This window comes from Mesoplodon bidens (genome assembly GCF_964165515.1).
Source record: "Mesoplodon bidens genome assembly, chromosome: 2".
Lineage (NCBI taxonomy): Eukaryota > Metazoa > Chordata > Mammalia > Artiodactyla > Ziphiidae > Mesoplodon > Mesoplodon bidens.
Window position 1 is genome coordinate 79,854,904 of NC_138177.1, and position 21,369 is coordinate 79,876,272.

At 41.2% G+C, this 21,369-nt stretch overlaps 1 protein-coding gene across 9 annotated transcripts in view; it reads right to left on the reverse strand.

Annotated features, from left to right (window-relative positions):
* PDE4DIP (phosphodiesterase 4D interacting protein) overlaps positions 1 to 21,369 on the reverse strand; it is a gene marked incomplete at both ends in the record, with an annotated part of 299,765 nt that overhangs the window by 258,706 nt on the left and 19,690 nt on the right. For 4 of the 9 annotated variants that reach the window (XM_081219766.1, XM_081219763.1, XM_081219765.1 and 1 more), the window contains one exon: positions 12,641 to 13,341. The exons of 1 other annotated variant lie outside the window; for it this stretch is intronic. In XM_081219766.1, the coding sequence (XP_081075892.1) occupies positions 12,641 to 12,660 (20 nt within the window). Of the gene's footprint in view, positions 1 to 12,640; positions 13,344 to 21,369 lie in introns of those variants that run through there. 4 more of the 9 variants (XM_081219762.1, XM_081219785.1, XM_081219784.1 and 1 more) reach the window with 2 other exon arrangements.

Below are 21,369 nucleotides of genomic sequence, written 5' to 3' on the forward strand. Positions count from 1 at the left end.
GAGCAAGGGCAAGATGGCAATCATACAACTTCAACATTACAAAGCAGGTCTGCAACAATTCTTTGAACACTACGAGATACTAGTATCGCAGACCCAAACCACCCCAAACTATATCTAAGGAGCTGTTGTCTGTCGAGGCCCCATTAATTTCTTTTCCTTGGTCAGCCTATTAAGATGACTAACCTAGGGCTACTTCTTCCCATAAGAGTGTCCAAACCCCCAAAGTGGCGGCTGCTTTTTCAGGCTGCCTCCCCAAGGCAATCACATACACTCAGGCCGTCGGGGCACCACACAGTCTGCCCCCCACCCCCCGCTTTATTGAGCGCCACCACCCTTCCTTCACGGTGAGGCTGAGGGACAAAGGCCATCTCCCAGAGGCACATTCTGTCTCTCAAACTCCTTCTTATATGGCTTTCTTATTATGAACAAAAGTTCAGGAGGAGGAAAAGCAATCTGCCATACTGGCACTTAGAGCAAAAAACTGGGCCTTGGTTGCTATTTTTAGAGTTTTTTGTCCCATTTCATAAACATTTATTGAGGAGCTGCTTGTATGACAAGCTCCAAAAACATAAAGGTGGAAAAGAAATGCCCTGAAATCAAGGTGCTCAGAGTTGTCTACTGGGGGAGGTGGACAGGATTCAAAGAGATAATGAGTAGAAGGATGAGATCGAAAACAGAAATCTCAGAACGTAAATGAGACAGCAATTAATTTTGTCCCGATGAGGAGAGGGGGGTCTAGGAAATCTACAGAAAACAGAGAACACTGAATTCAGGCCTTGGAGGATAGGTATGAATACATAAAGAAACATGACAAAGGCCCCAAAATAGGAAAATAAAGGGTGTGTTCAGGGCTTTATTTTGCTCCCCCCAACCTGAGTAAGTATTAACTGCTCCTCAGGACCCCTTCCAACTTCCTTTTTACCTTTCCCCTCCTCAAGCCTTCTTCCCCCAAACTCTAACCCTGAGGCAGGAGTATTAGGGGGAGTCAAAGGGAAAACAGGTTCTTCATCTACACTTCCCTCCTCAAACACTACAGCTTCATCTAACTACTTAGAATCCCTAAAGGTGATTTAAAATAATGTCAGCAAGAAAGGATTAGGACTAAGATTTATACTAGAGTAAAAATGTGTACAGATACAGGCTATACAGAGTAGCAGAGAATCCAGAGGAGTGAAAAGGCTGGGGGTTTACAATGGTAGAAAATACGAGTGAATATCTTCCTTTTTTAAATTTCTTACTATTTTTATACTAAAAGGTTAATTCTTCTTTAAAAAGTTAAGGAACATATTCTGATCTATTTACACTGGTCTTCTTTTAAGGCCCTTGATAAAAGATAAAATATGTAAGGGATTAGTCTCAGTGTGGCCGTCTCAGATAGTGAGGGATATGTAGTGTGACAGGAAGATTGCTCAAGTTTGCTGTTTACTGGGGCCCAAACACACACCCTGTTCTAATTCCATATTTTTAAAGCTCATTTGACATGAATTTCTAGATTCTGATGCAAATAAAAGAAATCCTTCTAATGTTCAAGCATCTCTTTTTCATGTTTTAAATTTATATCCACAATCAACCCTTGCAGATATAAAAGGGCCAGAAGGACAAGGAGAACTGTGGCCTACTTTCTTTAATACGTGATGCTCTAGCTCTGAGGATTTTTGAATGGTAGGGTTTCACAAGTAGTGCCAACTTAGAAACAAAGACATCTACAGGTAATAGTCTTCAGACTGCCTGTGCATAACTTTACAGTTCAACGTGTTTTCTTACACTGGAATTTTCCTCAGCACTAATCTTGAATTAAATGACAGTTATCATTATATTGTGGACAACCATCACCACCCACCACCATTTATTGACTGACTGATACTTTCCAGGCATTATCTCATTCAATTCTCACAAAATTCAGTAGGTACTGTTACCCCTATTTTACAGATGAGGAAACAAGAGGCCTAGAACAATGAAGTAATTTGCCCAAGATTATCCAGCTAGTTGGTGGTAAGCCTGAACTTGAAAGCTGTATCTGTCTGACTCCAAACTTTTACTCGTCCAACATGCCCTATTTCTACCCACACTTTTGCCAGGAGCCTCCTTTGTAACTGCCTTGACTCCAGGGAAATGACCCCTGAGAAAGTGAGGTGAAGGGAAGTGTGGGCAGTGCTGCTGTGAGGAGGAGATCCAATTTAGACTCAAATCCTGACACAGATTTGTTTCTTGGGACACCAACTCATCCCCAATACATACAGAGCTCACAATGGAGTATTTGAGTACTGGTATAACAGATGCCATGTGACAAGTGAATTAAAATCATAAAAAGGAAGTGGCAAGTATGACTTCTTACATAGGTTCTATCCTGAAAAGTGAGTCATCCACTATTTTATACATCCCTATCTCTACCCACATTCCTCCAAATATTCATGCCTCCCCTGAATCCTTTCTGTAATAACACTTGGCATTGTCCCTAAAAGACAAAGGGAATAAGCTGACAGCCAGGAGAGGCGATGGAAATAGACAATCAAAATTGGGAAGGCCATTAGTGAACAAGCTCTGAGACTTCTCAGATCTTTTTTTTCTCTTGCCAAGAGAGACACTGAGTATATCTTGTCTGCTCCAAATATTGCCAACATCCCCCATTTGGCAACAGAATTGCAAAAACATACATTCAAATGCAAATACGGTAGAAGTCGCAGATGCAGAGCACAAGACTGTTGTATAATAAATACAGCGAGATTATAATTTTTTTTTCTCATCTCAAGACCTATCATTATAACCTCTGCAAGCTGGAATGCTTAACTGGCAAAGCCCCTCAGAACAGAGAAAGCATCACTTGTGAGTCTCCCTCTGCATGCTGACTAAGTGTGAGCTGACTTGGCATGGATACAGTAACATCCACTTTTCTCCAGTACAGGCTGCAATTACACCCTTCACTCAACAGGATCTATTCACTGAGTGTGGCCGTGGCCAGATGGAACTCTGGGAGACAGTTTTCTGTGGTGTTAAGTCCTCAATAGCTACCAGGAGCTACAAGCATCATTGTGCATCTGCAACAACTTTGAGTTTTATGACTTATTTTCCTCCTGCACTGTCTTTATCCTAAAAGGAACTAACATTTTTCATGCTGCTATTCCTCAAGGTTCAGAGTAACCTCTTAATACTGTAAACAGATAAAAGGCAGTTCAAATAATTATTTTCCTCACTTTGCCTTATGAGGTTATTAGACATGCAAATATCTAATAAATTATCTTCCCTGTCCCCTGAATCAGCCAAGACACTGACATCACGCTTTCAAAAGAGATGTGAAAATAATCTTCTCTGAATTCAGCCACATCACTCAGGGGTGGTATATGGTCTCTCCACCTACTTCTAAAACTTAGCTTGTGCTTTTTACTCTTGGTCCGGGCAATGCAGTTTTCATTAGCAACCACTATTCACAAGGCACTGGGGAATGCCGAGGCTGTGGCTCAGTCTATCTCAGAGCCCCTGACCAAACATCAAGAGATAGATGATTTTTTTCTGTTTTCACCTGATCTTTTATTTGCATCATCTTTTACTTTTTCCTTCCTTTATAGTGCCTGATTTTAATGATTTTTAAAGAATTATGTGTTCTTTCCAGAAATATTGGAAAGGAGAAATGTGTACAGGAAAAATAAAAAATGCTACCACTTAAAGGCAACATTGAGAAAGATTTTCATGTATTTCTTTTTAGTTGTTCTTCAGTTTATATGCCTGTGTGAATTCCACAAAATAGAAATAATGCCAAACATGCAATTTTGCATCTTGATTTTACTCCTATTATTGAAATCAGAGGTTTTGAGGATTGCACTTTTAGGGGAAGAGGAAGAGTCAGGGGAGAAGGAGTAAGAGCTGCCCATTAACCTGCCTGATATTAGAAAGAATGAATCTAGAGTCTTCCTTCTCAGTGTGGTTTTACAATGTACTGGAACAAAGCTTATAGAATCCCAGAGGATAATAAAATTAACTGAGGGTTACCAAGGGTGGGGGACTGTTAAAGCAGTAAGAGATTCTAAAGCAGTGCTGAAAATGATTCGAAATAGCTGACCCTGAGGTCTCGGGTCAGTAGGGAGATGAATGAAGAGCAGATGGCCTAGACGATATGAAGGAGTAAGTGATAAGGTAAACTGAATATTCAGAAAGAATGAAGAGATGGAGGACTTGACCATGTGGTCAGGGAATATAATTTCAGTGTTAAGGATCCTAAGGATAGAGAACTTGGAGTGAGGATGAGCTACAAAGGACGGCTGTGTTCATGGTGTGCTGAAGTGAATTAGTTAAGGAACTGTGAGGTCAAGTTACAGCAGTAATATATACTTGTGCATTGTGACCTGTCTAGAATGTCAGCACCCTGAAGGCAGGGTTTTTATATCATTCACTATCAGGTACCCAGCATTTAAGAAGTCTAGATCGTAACAGGAATTTGATGTATATTTCTTAAACAACGAATAAATACAATTTGAATGTATAATGGCATCAAGATTTGATAACCTGCTGTATCCATTCCATAGTAAAGAGACACCTACCAAACAGATATTCACATGAGCCTTGCAGGGACTGTTCTCTAGAAAGTTCTTAACTGAGGATCTGCTATGTGCTAGAAATATTGTAAGATACTGAAGATTTAGAGACAAAAGACAGTTCCTTCTTCCAATAAACTTATAGAGTATGTAAAATACCAAGTAAACTAACTAGCCACATGCAGTAACAGAGAAGGCAGAGTGTGCTCTAGCTATAGAGAACATCCAGAAGTAGGTTCCAAAAATAATTCCAAAAGGAGATAATGCTGAAACTAACCTCTAAAGAATAAACAAAGTTATCCTAGCAAAGGCAACGCTAGGTGTGTAGGCGGGAACAACTGGTATATTAAGGCCCACTCATAATAATTTTAGCTAAGGATGAGTAAAGAGACACCAGCTCCCTAGGTCTGCTGGCAATAACTCTGCCCCCAAGGCACCAATAATCTGGAAATCTATAAATAATGCACAGAAGAATCTTTTCTAAGACCAACTCAGTTCCAAATTTTACATGTTGTCACTTGGTAGAATAAATGTAAATTTCTTTCTGCTATAAAAACATATACTGGGCTTCCCTGGTGGCGCAGTGTTTGGGGGTCCGCCTGCCGATGCAGGGGACGCGGGTTCGTGCCCCGGTCGGGGAGGATCCTACATGCCGCGGAGTGGCTGGGCCCGTGGGCCATGGCCACTGGGCCTGCGCGTCCGGAGCCTGTGCTCCGCAGCGGGAGAGGCCGCAGCAGTGAGAGGCCCGTGTACCGCAAAAAAAACCCAAAAAACAAACAAACAAAAAAACATATACTGACTTAGCTTTAAAGCAGCATATAAGGGGTATTATCCATAATCCCATAACCAAATACAGCATCTATTTTTTTCTCTCCTTGCAATAGACATCCTAATATGTTTGCAGAATTTTGAAGTAATTTATATCCACTTTGACTTTCTTATATTGAAATTTTCTGTTTATCATTTCAGGAAACACTTTAAGATGGTAACAGAGATTAATAGCAGTAGTGAAGCATTTTACTCTGGAGAGGCTAAAAGTTGAGAATGTTGCTACTGATTCACCTGGGATTATCTTAGGATATGCCATTTTATGTCAGTGTGCCTCCACTTCCCCTTCTGCAATATAGGGACTCAGGTCTTGAAAAAGATATTTAAATGGAATGAAATATCCTTCATTTTAATATGAGTTATATGAGTCTAAACCCTGAGCAATCTGCAATGTATTTTCAAGAACTAAAAGTGTTTGACACAGTTATTCTACTTCTGAACATCTATCATTCAAAAATAATCCCATGGAAGAAGATGCTTTATGCACTTAAGAGTTTATCAAGAATTACTTATAATAGTTAAAAACTGGAAACCGAAAGGACTCACTATAGGATAATGATTAAGTAAAGTATTATAATATGACATGACATTATTCCACATTATGAAGTGGAAAATATATTCTCAAATTGTATGAAGTGCTAGAAATTAGTCAATTTTCTTTGTCAGTCAATGCTTTCTATATATCAGCAGTTATTGCTTCTTTACACTCTTCTACCTTGGCCAGGATAAGTAGACACCAGGTGCAGGTTACCTCTTCCCTAGTTGGCCTTGGAAAAGCAAAGGGAGAAAGAAGTTTCTGCAGAATGGAACATGCAGAAAAGAAGATAATGAGATAATGGAGATAATGAGACAGATTAAGGGAAAATGTATTAGAAACTACTAAAATGCTATGAAAAATACAAGTTGTTGTTGTTATAATAGTCTATGACTAGTGAAGTGCTTCAGCCATGAAAAAAAAGAAAATTCAGATCATGCTTGTCTTGATGATCATAAAGCTCAGAAGATGTCCTGAAACAGAGGAAAACAAGTCCTCAGTGCCTCTGAATGTTTTAAAATAGAATTGGATAGAGCTACCTTGGGTCACCATGACATCTCTTTTATTCTGAACTTTCTTCTAACTTTAAATGCTATTTGAATTTTTGCCAGGGACAACTTGTGGAATGTTCTGAGCCCAGTTTGGAATTTTATTTATAGAATAAAATTTCAATTTCTCTGCCCATTTCAATAGGAGCAGTGTCCCAGTGCATCTACTAAATGGTTGGATACTCCACACAGCCTTGTATAAATTACCCCTGAGCCACCCAGAATGCAGAGGGCCTTGTGATGAGGGTCAGCCAACTTATCCTTTCAGAGACAGAAATAACCACTTCCCAGACTTCTGGTATTTTACATCCAGCCTTAGCATGTAAGCTGCAAGAAGAAGAAGGGGGTCCAGTCTGATCTAGTGTATAGGAAATAAGAAAGTGGGAGTGAAAGCACTGATTGAGATAAATTTCTCAAGCCTAAATCCAAGTACAGGCCTATTTAAAAGCAGATCAGAGTTGCAAAGGCAGAGATTTTCCTACCCCAAATGCAGAAAATTAATCGCTAGAAGTGCTGAATGTTAAATAGGAAATCCAATGTCCAAACATGTTTCAATTATAGAATTATGAAAAGTAGCATTTTCCTAATAAAAAGCACTGTATGCAAAGCTGCAGCACCGCTGTAAGCAAAGATACCAGAATCAACCAGACCTTCATGCTCCAACGCCTGCTTACCCTCTCTAGCTTCAGCTGCCACATCTATAAAATGGAGAGAAATGCCATCTCTGGTTGTAACTATGCGTTAGTAAACAGGACTCTCTGCTAACTCACCACAAATACAAAGAGAAATAAATGTCCTTGCTTCCTTTAGGCTGAGAGTTAATACTGAGCAGAATAATTGCAAATAAGCTTTGAAGGGGTATCTTTTAAATGCAACATAAGCGGGGTAAATGGGCATTTTGTCCTACTTGAAGGCTACACTTTAACCATGTGGGAGAGGAGAAACAAAATAAAGAATTTTAAAATTTTGAGACCGAATCACTATTTTTCTTGGATGCTACTTCCCTTCTCCAAATGTTCACAGCCATGGCAGGCAAATACAATTAATGCTTGCATTTTATTAAATCAAATTACAGAGTAAGAGAAAACAAAACAGACTAATTAATTTGCTTTCCTTTCCTAACCTTCAATCTTAAAGGTAGCCCCTAAATATTTCAAGTTCTCTTTTTCTTGAGTTGTTTGTTCAGGGAAGTTGTATAAGGTTCATATATGATTTATCTGACTTTTTTTTTTTTTTTTTTTTTTTGTGGTATGCGGGCCTCTCACCGTTGTGGCCTCTCCCGTTGCAGAGCACAGGCTCCGGACACGCAGGCTCAGCGGCCATGGCTCACGGGCCCAGCCGCTCCGTGGCATGTGGGATCTTCCCGGACCAGGGCACGAACCCGTGTCCCCTGCATCGGCAGGCGGACTCTCAACCACTGTGCCACCAGGGAAGCCCAACTTATCTGACTTTTATTCAGCTTTCCAATATGCTAGAAACAAGAAAATGTCCATGTAAAAGGAGAGAATTAGTAATGTCTTTTCCAGCATTTAACAGTGTGGCAGGCTGAATAAGGGCTCTCCAAAGAAGTCCACATTCCTAATCTCTGGAACCTGTGACTTTGCCACTTTCATGGCAAAAGGTACTTTCACATGTGATTAAAGATTTTGAGACGGTGAGATTATCCTGGGGTACCCCATTGGGCCCAATGTCATCACAAGGGTCCTTGTGAGAGATACACAGGAGAGTCAGAATGAGAGAGGAGGAGGTAGGATGAAGGAACAGAGGCTGGAGTGATGCCATTGCTGGAAAGGGACCATGAACCAAGGGATATGGACAGCCTCTTTAAGCTAGAAAAAGGTAAGGAATGGATTCTTCCCTAGAGCCTCTAGGAGAAACACAGTCCTGCTGACACCTTGATTTTTGCCTAGAAGACCAATTTTCAGACTTCTGACCTCCAGAATTGCAAGATAATAAGTCTGTGTTGTTTTAAGCCACTAAATTTGTGGTAATTTGTCATAGCAGCAAAAGGAAACTAATACAAACAGGGATTCTGAAACACTCACACTGCTCTAGGGAGTTGCTAGTCCAGATACATGAATGCTAAACATTTAGAGCAGCAGAAGCTGTTTGCCTGGTTGATACTAGGCTAACAAAGTGAGCAAATCACCTTCATCATCAGGTTCCTCATCACCTCCATGAGTATATTCCTTTGACAGCTCTTTCCCGATTCATGGATATCAGTTCAGTTAGGGACCAAACTAGCTTATTAATTTGCTATTCCAGAAAAAAAACATGCTCTCTCCAAATGATTTAACCAAAGAGACTGACAACAGTCAGGCAACATCCCTGGGAAAAAATACTCCCATTGACTTGTAGAGGGCAGATGATATACAGCTGGGAGTAGGAGATATTTAAGTTTGAGAACTCAAATACTCAGCACCCTGTCCTTTGTGGGTAGACTGAGCAAGATAAAGGATATGGAGGCTCATGTGAAGAACCCCTCAGAGAGGAGAATTTCCAGAACTGCCAAGAATGAAATTTGGGAATAGAATCATAGTCTTAAACTTATTCATAAGCCTAATCACAGTCAGGATAAGTAGCTGGGTTCAGAAGCAACTCAGAAACCAAGTCACTTACAAGACTCAATTCAAGTGAAGCAGCTAAGAGAATAGGTTTTGGAATTAGATAGTTCCAGGCTATATTTCTTCCTCAGCTGTGTGTGTTACCTGGTCAAATTTTAAATCTAAACTTCAATTTTCTTGTCTTACAAATGACTATAGGGCTTCCCTGGTGGCGCAGTGGTTGAGAGTCCGCCTGCCGATGCAGGGGACACGGGTTCGTGCCCCGGTCTGGGAAGATCCTACGTGCCGCGGAGTGGCTGGGCCCGTGAGCCATGGCCATTGAGCCTGCGCATCCAGAGCCTGTGCTCTGCAATGGGAGAGGCCACAACAGTGAGAGGCCCACATACCGCAAAAAAAAAAAAAAAAAAAAAAAAGACTATAATAGCATTGACTTCAGACCTCATAGGGTTGTGAGGATTAGGTGAAATAAAGTACATAAAGGGATTAACACAAAAGCTAACAAATGCAAGCTTAATATAAATGGTAGCTTTAGAGTTAATTTTTAGTCTTTGAATCCCCCAGGTTGTGCTCCTCCACTGTGCTCCCAGAACTGCCAATGCATATGTCTGCCTTAGCCTCTATTAGAATTATAGACAACAAAGTCAAACCCTTAAAGACAGAAACCGTCTCTCTCATTCATTGTTTTACTCTTAGCATTCAGCACAGTGCCTCACCTGTATTGGGCTCACATTTAAAATAAATGTTTATGAACTGATCTTAGCTTCCAGTTAGGAAGTATCTGAGACATCAGTTACAATATATGATTACAGGATTTTTCCATCTGTGACCCACTGGGTGGTGAAATAAATTGAGTCACACAAGCATTTTTTTTTAAAGGAAAAGAATAGGGTGGGGAAAGATCAGATCACTTAACGTTGTAAGGTTAAGTATTATTACATGACACATTTGTTTCAGTTACATATGGGAGTGTACTTGGTTGTAACGTAAATACATTTCTTATTGAGGGTAGGGATAGAAAAAAATTGTGAACATAATGGCTCTTCTACTTCAGCAACATTTGTTATTTTCTGTCTTTTTCACTTCAGCCATTCTTTTTTTTTTTAATTTTTTTTTGGCCACATTGGGTCTTTGCTGCTGTGTGCAGGATTTCTCTAGTTGCGGTGAGCAGGGGCTACTCTTTGTTGAGGTGCGCAGGCTTCTCATTGCGGTGGCTTCTCTTGTTGCGGAGCATGGGCTCTAGGTGCGTGGGCTTCAGGAGTTGTAGCACACGGTCTCAGTAGTTGTGGCTTGCGGGCTCTAGAGCACAGGCTCAGTAGTTGTGGCACACGGGCTTAGTTGCTCTCTGGCATATGGGATCCTCCTGGACCAGGGCTCGAACCCATGTCCCCTGCATTGGCAGGTGGATTCTTAACTACTGCACCACCAGGGAAGTCCCCATTTCAGCCATTCTGATATGTACATAGTGGAATGGCATTGTGGTTCTAATCTACATTTCCCTAATGACCAGTGATGTGGCGCACCTTTACGCTGTATCTCAGACCTTTGAATATCCTCTTCATAACCACTTTAGAAAATTATTTGAAAGTATCTTCAAAAGATGAACATGCATTTCCTATTACCCAGAAATTCTGTGTATTTACCCAAAAGAAATGTGTACATATGTTCACCAAAAGACACGTACAGGAATGTTCATAGCAATACTATTCATAATAGCCCCAAATGCTCATTAACAACAGAACAGATAAATACATTTGATATATCTACACACGACAGAATCCTATATAGAAGCAAGAATGAATGAACTACAACTACACACAATGTGGAAGATTTGCACAACATAAGATTTAGTGAAAGAAGCCAGATACAAAAGAGTACACAGTGGATAATTTCACTTACATAAAGTTCAAAACCAGGCAAAACTAATCTATTGTGCTAAAAGTTAGGATAATGGTTATCCTTGGGGTCATGAGGGCTTCAGGGGTGCTGGTTCTTGATCTTAGTGCTCATTACATGGGTATACTCAGTTTGTGAAATTAATTGAACTATACACATATGATTTGTGATTTTTCTAACTTATTTCTGAATTTGTCTGAAATGGCTATATCTAAAGTTCAAACAAGTTAATAAATAATACTGTTTTAAGTGTGAAAAACACTGATAGAGAGCAAGAATCCCTGATACACTCACCCTCATTACCATCAAGTGGTCACCTAGTGTTTGCTTGAATAATTACAGGCAAGGTCAGGAACCTATTTACTGTTCAGGCAGGTCACTTGTTAGAAAGCTTTTCCTTTACAGTAAGCCATAACTTGCATCTTCACAACTTGCTCCAATTTGTTGTACTGTCCTCCTAAGAGATTCCAAATCGATCTGATTGATCTAATCCCTCTACCACCAGCTGCTCTTCAAATATTTGAAGGGAGCCACCATATCCATGTCCCTACCCCAAGTCTTTACTTCTCCAGACTAAAGAGCCCCAGGTCCTTTGGTCACCCCTCAAGTATGGTTCTCAGTCCCCTCGTGTCTCTTGATTGCACTCCTTTAATCTAGTGATGCTCGGAACAGAGCACTAGCCTTTAGGAGAGGCCTGTGAAGAGCAGAAAAGAGCAAAAAGTACATCTAGATAGTGAACTTCTTATCAATACCCTCTAACCTTCAATATGCCCTTTCTTCCAAGTTCACATTATACGGTTCTCTGCTGTTGAACAATCAGCTAAGATCCGCCAGGTCTTTTCCAAAGTACTGTTAAGCCCCACATTTACCTTCTGTGTTAGTACAGTCTGCCCTCTGTTAGGACTCAGAACACGCATCTGGCCCCGCTCCAGTTCTCCAAAGCTAAATCTTGGAGATGGAGGCCTACCTGTTACAGAAACACCTCTGAATAGCCTTTCCATCACCCTCCCCCCTTAAAAACAAAAATGAAGTCTTTGTCTCAAGACATCATCTCTTATCCTTGAATGAGCCCCATTTTAAAGTATATTGGGGGTGGGGGGGGGAAGCAACGGGGTATGGAGGAAACACAGTTCCACAGTGCATCTCCAAAATCTGACCTAAAAGCAGCTCTCACCCCGACCTCGACAAAGCCTGAGCAATGACAGGCACCCTGGTTTGTTTCTTTCTCCTTTCTTCTCCCAGCATCAGTTCCAACTGGAGACTCTGGAGATGAGCATTGCAGGCTCTGCTCACTCAGTCCGTTGCCTTTATGTGACTAGTAGAGGTTGTGTAGGAAACCGTGTCAGGGTCAGAAGGAATCTGATATTTTTCAAGATAGCTGACATCAAAGGTATCTCTAAAGAAAGACCTGGGGGAATCCCTCTCATCTGTGGAACAGTTATAAGACAGAGAAACATTTCTACAAAAACTTCCAGGCAGCCTCACTGGATATCTTTAACATCAAAACTAGGTGGAAGGGAGATTCATTAAGCAGGAAAACACCAGAGAACAGAACATGTACAGGAGGACCAAGAGAAGTAGGCCGGGAATTAGGGAGGGGGAGACAATCGAAAGAGAAGCTTTCAAAGGCCCCTAGTGGCGAGGGGCGACCTCTCCAAAAGGGCGCAAGGGCAGGAGTGGGGTGGGGTGGAGGGACACCAAATCCGGAACGCGACGGGGGTCGGGGGGAAGAAGCAGCTCACCTACCTTGTCCACGTCTGCTCCATTTTCCAGGCGCTGACCTTACTCGCGGGGCGCTCCTCACCCAAGAGTGGAAGCAGCCTGGGAAAATGAGAAGCCTGGCCCACGATTCTCCAGCGCAAAGAACCTTTCCTCCCCAGCTCCCTCCTTCTGTGTCGGCGAAGAGAGAGCTCTGCTCCCCGCTTCTTTAGAAGACCGATTTGACGTGGCCAAAGCTCCAGCTAACGGTGCTACGGACACAAGGGAGGGACTGTTCTCAGTAGGAAGCTGGACGTAGAGCGGAGCGGCGCGCGGAGCTGTTTTGGGAGCTAGGGCCAGAGGCAGCCCGCGGTGTCCGCACACACTCCCAGGCTGAGACACGACTGGCTGGCACGAGTTGCTCTGCACCAGCTGAGCTGTCAACCGCGAGGGGAGGCGGGGCTCCCCACAGCCAGTGTGCTGGGGCCGAGCCGGCCCAGGTTGCACGCTGCCGGCTGAACACACCCTTCCTTCTTCCCTGCCTGGATGATGCTGGCAGAGGAGCAGAGAGCTTAGAGGCCTCCATACCCAGCCCTCTGTCCCTCGCCTGTCCCACTGAGAGGCTTTGGAAAAAACCAACCAACTGTCGGGAAAATTTGGAGAGGAAGTCCTTTTGTGTGCCTGAATCACCCCACCCACAGGTAACCCCAGAGCCAGAGCTGGAGTCTAGGAAGGTTTTAGGTGCAATCCTGGGTGAATGCAGATGCAGACACTAAATGATCATAGGACATGATGTTATTTTCTTAGAGATCTGATATATTAGTGTCACCACTGATGCGGAGACCAAGAACCTTCCTCAGTAAGGGAAGCATCCTTACAAAACCTTGCAGCCTTATTTGCTACCTCCATCTCAGACATCCTGCTTTTATGGTATTCTCTCTCCCTGGGTTTCAATTTCCCAAGCACAGAGGCTACTGGGCTCTTCCACTAGCTTCAAGAGGGCAGAGGGTTCCTGAACTTCCCAGAATGCTAGAAAAGCTTCAAGACAGTGGCCATCAGGACCTAGGATCTTCCCTATAACTGTTCTAAGATCATGGAAAAGGGCTCTTTGGGGATGGTGCTGCCTGAGACCCTGTATCATCTATTTATGTAACAAAGTTTAGACATGTCAGACATGCTATACTTAAAGGGCTTACAGCCTTGAAGCTCCTTTTTAGCTCTAAAATAAAAACTTTTTATTAAGTGACATTTTTATTAAGTGACATAATCACTGTTATTATTAGCATTACCACTGACCTTTTTTTTTTTAATTTGCAGAAAGCTTTATAGTGCCCACATGTGGCAATGTTGACTTAGTTGTATTCGTTTCACAGATGATAAATTTGAGAAAAAAAGGCTGAAGGTCTCAAGAGGCTCTGATACAGGCCGTCTTCTACATGGTGTGGCCCCGGAGACATGTCCTCTGAAGAAAAGACCAATAAGCCTTCTCTAGAATGAATTGATTCTCTCAGGTATCCTAAGAGTTTAACTCAGGAAGGACCCTAGCATGCCTAAGTATTGCTGAGACTGTGGGGAGCCTGTATTCTTGGGGCACACTAGCATTCTGCCTCCCATCTCTTGGGTTAGTTCCCCTAATTATCAGTACAGAATAAGGGTTGGGAGGGCAGGGTAACTCTAAAACATGTGAGAGTTCAGAAGAAATGTCTGAAAGGCCCCTAGTCTACAACCCCCCAACCTCAACACAACTAGTACCTAAGACCACACTGCTCCTGAGCTTAGAATGTTTCCAGGAAATGTTTTAAGGTCCAGATTGACCTGATTGACAAGGTCAAGCCTGTCCAGATTGACAAGGCTCACAGGTCACTTCTCTAGAAAAAAATCTCCTGCTGCCTCTGAAGCCAAAAAAGAAAGAAAGAAAAAAAGGGGGAGCAGGGAGAGTCAGAGTTCCATCTTCCATACGAAAGTTGGTACTATATTTAGTTTTGTCTCAAATCAAATTATGGGCTACTGAGTTTGGAGAGGAACTCTGTCTACAGCCAGACATGTGCTGCATCCAAGAAATTATAGCACTAACTAGATAAACTGTGGAGTCCCAGAAGCGAGGCTAGAAAATCTGCTTATTCATTTTTAAAATAACTTGTTTACTAAGTTCATAACACATTCATTGTAAAAGGTTTGAAAATTACAGAAAAGTATATAGAAAATAAATTACCCATAATACCCAGAGATAATCAAAGTTAAGTTTAATTTCTTTCCAGTCTTTTAAAAATATATCATTTAACCCAAATGCTGACTCTCCCTTACACATATAAGAGTATATTATTGAAAAAGGAAAATTTTTTTTGTTTTTAAAATTAAATGTATTGTCAAAAGAACTAACTTTTGTCTTATATTTTAAAAGAAAATATTCACCCACATATCCACTCCTCCAGCACAACAGTTTAAATTTCTCCATATTCCCTACAATTATTATCCATATATATTACATACCTATTTGTATAGATACAATTACGTACAGCTTAGACATGTTTATATCCTCTTTTTCAGTTATTAGATATTTGTCCATATTGTTAGAGAATATTCATATTTATTATTCTAATGATTGTATATTATATAAATCAATGTAACCATAGTTTACTTAATAATATTCTATTACTGCATAGTTATGCTGTTTCTAATATTAGACTCTTATAAACAATGCCTTAATGAAGTTTTTCTACCTTCATTATTTTAGTCTTTTGAATTATTTCCCTAGTATAACTTCTTAAGGTATAGGAATTTTAGGATAAAAGGACCTTCTAATTTTAACATATTGCACAGCTTCAAGAGCACTAGGATTTAGCATTTTAATTTTTCCTTATTTAATAGATAACAAATAACTTAATAGTAATAAGGTATTTTAGATATCTGTCTATATCTATCTATATAGTATATAAATAATGTCATCTCATTTTACTTTATATTTCTCAGAATACTAACTAGTAAGTAGTATTCCTCTTTTATATGCTTACTTGAAAACCATTATCTGTAGTAGCTAGTCATGAAATCCTGCTGTGTCGAGTCATTGTATTAGTCATCTTTTTGCTGAAACAATGCTGCTTAACAAAGAGCTCCCAAATATCAGCATTGTACAACAAACATCCAGTTCAACTCAAGGATCTGTGGTTCAGGTATGGCTTGGTTGGGCATGGGTTCAAGTCTGCTTCATGTAGCTCTCATTCCAGGACCCCCACTGAAGAAGCAGTGGATACCTGGGGAATATTCTTCTCATGGTAGAGTACAGGAGTGTAAGAGAGTTGGCAGAGACTGTCATGTCTCTTAAAATCTCTGCTCAGAATGGGTACGTTGTCCCTTCTGCCATATTCCATTCCCCAAAGTAAGTCACATGGCCAAGTCCAGAGTCCTTGGTGCAGAAAAGTACACTCTGCCCACAGAGTGCAGAAGGGGTGAGTATTTTGGAACAACAATAAAATCTACCAGTTACTGTCAATTTCCACTGCTGTACTGATCCTTGAAGACAATATTTGTCAAGATGAAGTTTTCATCAGCTGGGGTCTCTGAGTGACTCTGATGATCAGTGTTCCTGCTGGCCCAAACTGAACATGTGGAATGAGCAAGAAATACATTTTTGTTGTATTTCAAAATGTATACATTTTGTTGTATTAAGTTACTGAGATTTGGGGACTATTTATTACTGCAGCATAATGTGGTCTATTCTGACACACTTTTTAAAATTTTTTTCATTTCATTTTATTTTTTAACTCATTTTGAGACCAAGGCAGAGAGAAGACTATAGATCCCATGGATCATTATGGTAGAAAGTCACACATCTTCTTTTTTGCGTATCTCTCCCAGTTTTCTGGATTAGAACTCAAAGAATCTGGATAGATAATGTTGATAAATTAAACCAGTTAACGTTATTCTTTCCTGAGTACACTGATTTTGAAATGGTCGATTGATTGTGCTTCAGGAAATGTCTAAATTGATGATAAGGGACAAAAAATAGGAAAGTATCTCTGTCTTCATACTCAGCTCCAAATACTCCAGTGGTACTTTTACCTTCCATTTATTTAGTCTTTTAAATTTCCTTTCCCTTCATTCTCCCCAGCTGGACTCTGGGTAAAAAGGACTATTGTTCTTTTTATTTATTTATTTAATTTATTTTTGGCTGCGGTGTGTCTTCGTTGCTGTGCGCAGGCTTTCTCTAGTTGCAGCGAGTGGGGGCTACTCTTTGTTGCGGTGCGCAGGCTTCTCATTGCAGTGGCTTCTCTTGTTGCAGAGCACAGGCTCTAGGCATGTGGGCTTCAGTAATTGTGGTGCGTGGGCTCAGTAGTTGTGGCTCGCAGGCTCTAGAGCGCAGGCTCAGTAGTTGTGGCATATGGGCTTAGTTGCTCCATGGCATGTGGGAACTTCCTGGACCAGGGCTCAAACCCGTGTCCCTTGCATTGCCAGGCAGATTCTTTTTTTAAATAAATTTATTTACTTATTTATTTTTTGGCTGTGTTGGGTCTTCATTGCTGCACACGGGCTTTCTCTAGTTGTGTTGAGTGGGGGCTACTCTTCATTGCGGTGCGTGGGCTTCTCATTGAGGTGGCTTCTCTTGTTGTGGAGCATGGGCTCTAGGCATGCGGGCTTCAGTAGTTGTGGCAGGAGGGTTCAGTAGTTGTGGCGCATGGGCTTAGTTGCTCTGCAGCATGTGGGATCTTCCTGGACCAGGGCTCAAACCCGTGTCCCCTGCATTGGCAGGCAGATTCTTAACCACTGCACCACCAGGAAAGCTCAGGACTATTGCTCTTGATATAGATTACTCCATGAACTATAAGGCAATAATAAACATAACCATGTCTAACATATTTTTGCCATATTCTCTTCTAAAAGTGTTATAGGTACCGATTCCTTTCATCCTCACAATAACATGATGAGATAGGCTCTAGTTAACTCTGTTTTGTAAGTGACTACTGTGGGACACGGGGAGGTAAAGTATATTGCCTAAGCATACAAAGCTGAGATCTGAAACCAGTCTAGCTCCATAACGTCATGCTTAACCACTCACTATGTGCACTGCTTCCCTGATTTTGACCCCTAACATTCACTGAGACTTAGATAGGAGGACAACGTCTGCAGCGTCTGTCATTTCACTGCCCACTGCAGTTGGCTCAGCTGATTTGGTTAGTCAGCAGATGTCTCCTTTGTCCCTCACAGCTCCATGTCCACCTCTCTAACCTTGGGTTTAAAAAATGTCCTTTGCAGAGAGGAATCATTCTGCAGGCGAGGATAGAGTGTCTGTGGTAAAGATGGCCACAAATTCTTTCCTTCTTCTCCCATTGAGAGATGGAATCTAATTCTCCTCCCCTTTAATCTTGGTTGGCCTTAGACTTAACTGACTATAGAATACAATATAAGGGATGTCTGGGCCTGCCAGGGCTAATTCAAAAAAAAAAAAGCCTTGCACCTTCATGCAAGACTCTTGAAGGCACTTGCTTTTGAAGCCCTGAGCTGCCATATAACAAACTCCCACGCTAGAGAAACCATGTGGAGAAGCCCTGACACTACATGGAGATGGGAAGGGGCCTAGTTGGGCCCACCATCTAGCAGTTCCCACCAAGGTGTCTGGCATATGAGTGAAGCAGTCTGGGACCTTCTAGATCAGTTCAGCCATCAGCTGGATGTAATCGAGCAGCTCCAGCTGTGGTTATATGGAGTAAATTTGCCCTGCTGGGTTATGCTAGAATTACTGATCCCTAAAACCATGAGATTTAATAAAATGTTTTTTGCGTTGAGCCATAAGTTTTGGAGTAGTTTACTAAGTAGCAATAAATAGCGGAGCCATATTTGGTACCTGTAAGTGGGTTGTTGCTATAACAAAAACCTAACACAGGTGGCAGTGCCTTTGGGACCTGAATGCAGCAGAAGCTGGAAAGACCTCTAGGAGAGGGTTAGTGAAAGCTGGAAGGACACTGAGGGGACTGCTAAAGACACTGTGAAGGACAGTGAAGAAAATATTATTGGGGGCTGAAAAAAAAATGACCTGTGTTATATACTGGCAGAAATTTAGCAAAACGATTACCTGTAGAAATGTGGAAAATAGAAAATGCACCTAATGAATCGGTAGATCTGGCAAGGGAAATTTTTAGGCAGAATTTCAAACGTACTAACTGGTTGCTTTTAACCACATATGATAAGATATGGATAGAAAAAGATGGGCTAAAAGAAAAAAAAAGAAACATTCAGTTTTTAAGCAGAACTTAGAGTAAATATAGCCAGGATTTGCTAGATTCAAAAATCAAACTGCTTCTCTCATCTTCAGTTTCTCCAAATAGCAAAAGCTTTCAAAATAAGAAGTAGTCTCGGGGGAAAAAAAATCAAATCCAAGATGTAACTATTAGACACATGGTTAAGACTTTAAGAAGGTTTAAGGTGGCACCTCATATACCATTTCAGTTAAACAAAGAGGCTAGTACGAATCTTAAGGGTGTGCCTTTCCACTAGACAAAAGAGCTTCTAAAATTTTAAGGGCCCATTATTTTACAGCAGCCTCTCAGGCAGCCCAAGGTACAGAAGACCTTGTTTCAGAATAAAAAGTGACATGTCTTTTGTCTAGGAGACTTGATTATAAATTAGTACAAAAGATGCCCTCAAAGTTTTTAAGCAAATTGTACCAGCAAGGACTGAAAGGGGTTAAGACAGCACAGCATGAAAAGATACCTTTGGACCTTCAACCAGCTACTGAGGGGAAGCAGGCTGAGAAAGTTACCCAATTGCAGAAAAGGACCATTTCCTATGAAAAAAGAAGAATGACTCAAAGAAAAAACCCCAGAGGACAGACCCCAGAAGCCTCCTTTTCACCTGAACTTGATTTAGATGGTGAGATTCTGGACTTTTGAACCGACACAGTAAAAGTTATGAAACTTCTGGGGGATTTGGGAGGAAGTAAGCAATGCATATAGTAATGTTTATGGCCAAAAGGTACAAGAATATCATAGATTAAAGATGGTTGAAAATTCTTTGCTACTTCTCCCATTGAGAGATGGGGTCTAATTCTCCTCCCTTTGAATCTGGGCTGGCTTTAGTGACTTTCTTGACCCATAGAATGTGGCGTGAGGTCATAAATTCTAAGGTTGGGTCAGCTTCCACCTAGGTCTCTTGATATACTGAGCTGCCATGAAAGAAGTCTGATTACCTTGCTGTAGAGACACTGAGGAGAGGCCCCAAGACCACCTGTGAAATATTCAATATTACCCAGCAGTCCACATGAAGGCACCAGGCATCACTCGGATTCTATGCCTGATGTGAGTGAAGTTGTTTTGGGACCTCCAGAGCAGCCTTCAGCTGAATACTACTGAGTGACCCAGTGAATGCCACATGAAGCAGACAAATTGCTCAGCTGAGACCTGTCCAAATTCCTGACCCACAAAAATCACATGATATAATAAAATGGTGTTGTTTGAAGTAAATCATTATGCAGAAATAGACAACTGGAGCAATGCCTTAAAATGTACACAATAATTCTGATACATTATTTCATTCATTCATTCAAAAATACTTACTGAGGACAGTAATGTGTCAAGCACTATTCTATATACTAGGGACACAGCAGTTAAAAAAATAACCAGCAAAGACCCTGTTTTCATGGGGTTTACAGTCTACTGGGATAGACAGACAATAAACAAAGAAATAACTACAATATGCCAGATGGTGATAAGTGCAATGAAGAGAAACCCAGCAGTGTTAAGAGAGCATCCCAGCAAGGCAACCCTCTTTTATAAGTGAGGAAATGGGGCCTTAGAGAGACTAAATGATAGGCCAGTAAGAGAAACAGGTTCCCAGGTATAGTAAAACTGGAGGTTTGTGTGGTGAAAAACTGTCCAATAGAGTTCATAAATTCAAATCTGTTATCTGTATTATTAGTTCAACAGAGGAATCTAGTTGGCAGAATTGAGGCTTGGATGGATGTACCTGGTTACCCAGGCCATGCAAGTAACCTGGAGAAAAAAGGTTATAAGTACTATATGAATTGAAAGATCTGCCCTTCAGTAGCTGGAGTGGGGCAGGGGCTGGGGAGATGTGTGACTCTGGGGACTATACATAGTAAGTGGCAGCTGTGCCTCAGAGCAACAGAAATCAAAACCAGGAACAGTTTATGAGAGACTGGGAAACACCCCTTGGGATAAGCAGAAATACTTGCGATGGGGAAGGGGGCTTTGTAAAATACTTCATTTCCTAAATGAAAAGGTGGGAGTTCAAAGCTCATGAGACTTCATTTATTCCCACAAGCTGATAAAACTCAGGGACAGTTTGGTTACCTTAGTTCACTCAATTCAACATTGGTTCAACAAATGCTTACAGAGCATGTGCTAGGCATTGTACTACATGTTTAAAATCTAATGTGGGAAGTGAGGCAGGAATTCATCAAACCATAATACATATCGGATTGTGTAAGTGCTACCATAAAGGTACAAAGAGGAACATAAAGGAGGTAGTGATTAATTAAATCTGATTAGAGAAGGTTTCATAAAGAAGGTAGTGTCTGAGTAAGGTCCTGAAGGATGCTAGGGATAAAAAACTTTATCATATAGTAGGATTGCAAAAGACAGTAGTTTTATTTAAAAATTTAAAATTTCATTGGTAGAAGGAGAAATGTTCCCAGTCTCCTCTGAGTGACTGCCTAGGGTCCCATTCATTTGGAAGAACTGTGCAGCGGAGCTGATGTCACTGGCTAAGGGAGACTTGGGTTCAGATCAGCCCTGTCAATTTCCAGCTTTGTGATTTTGACAAGT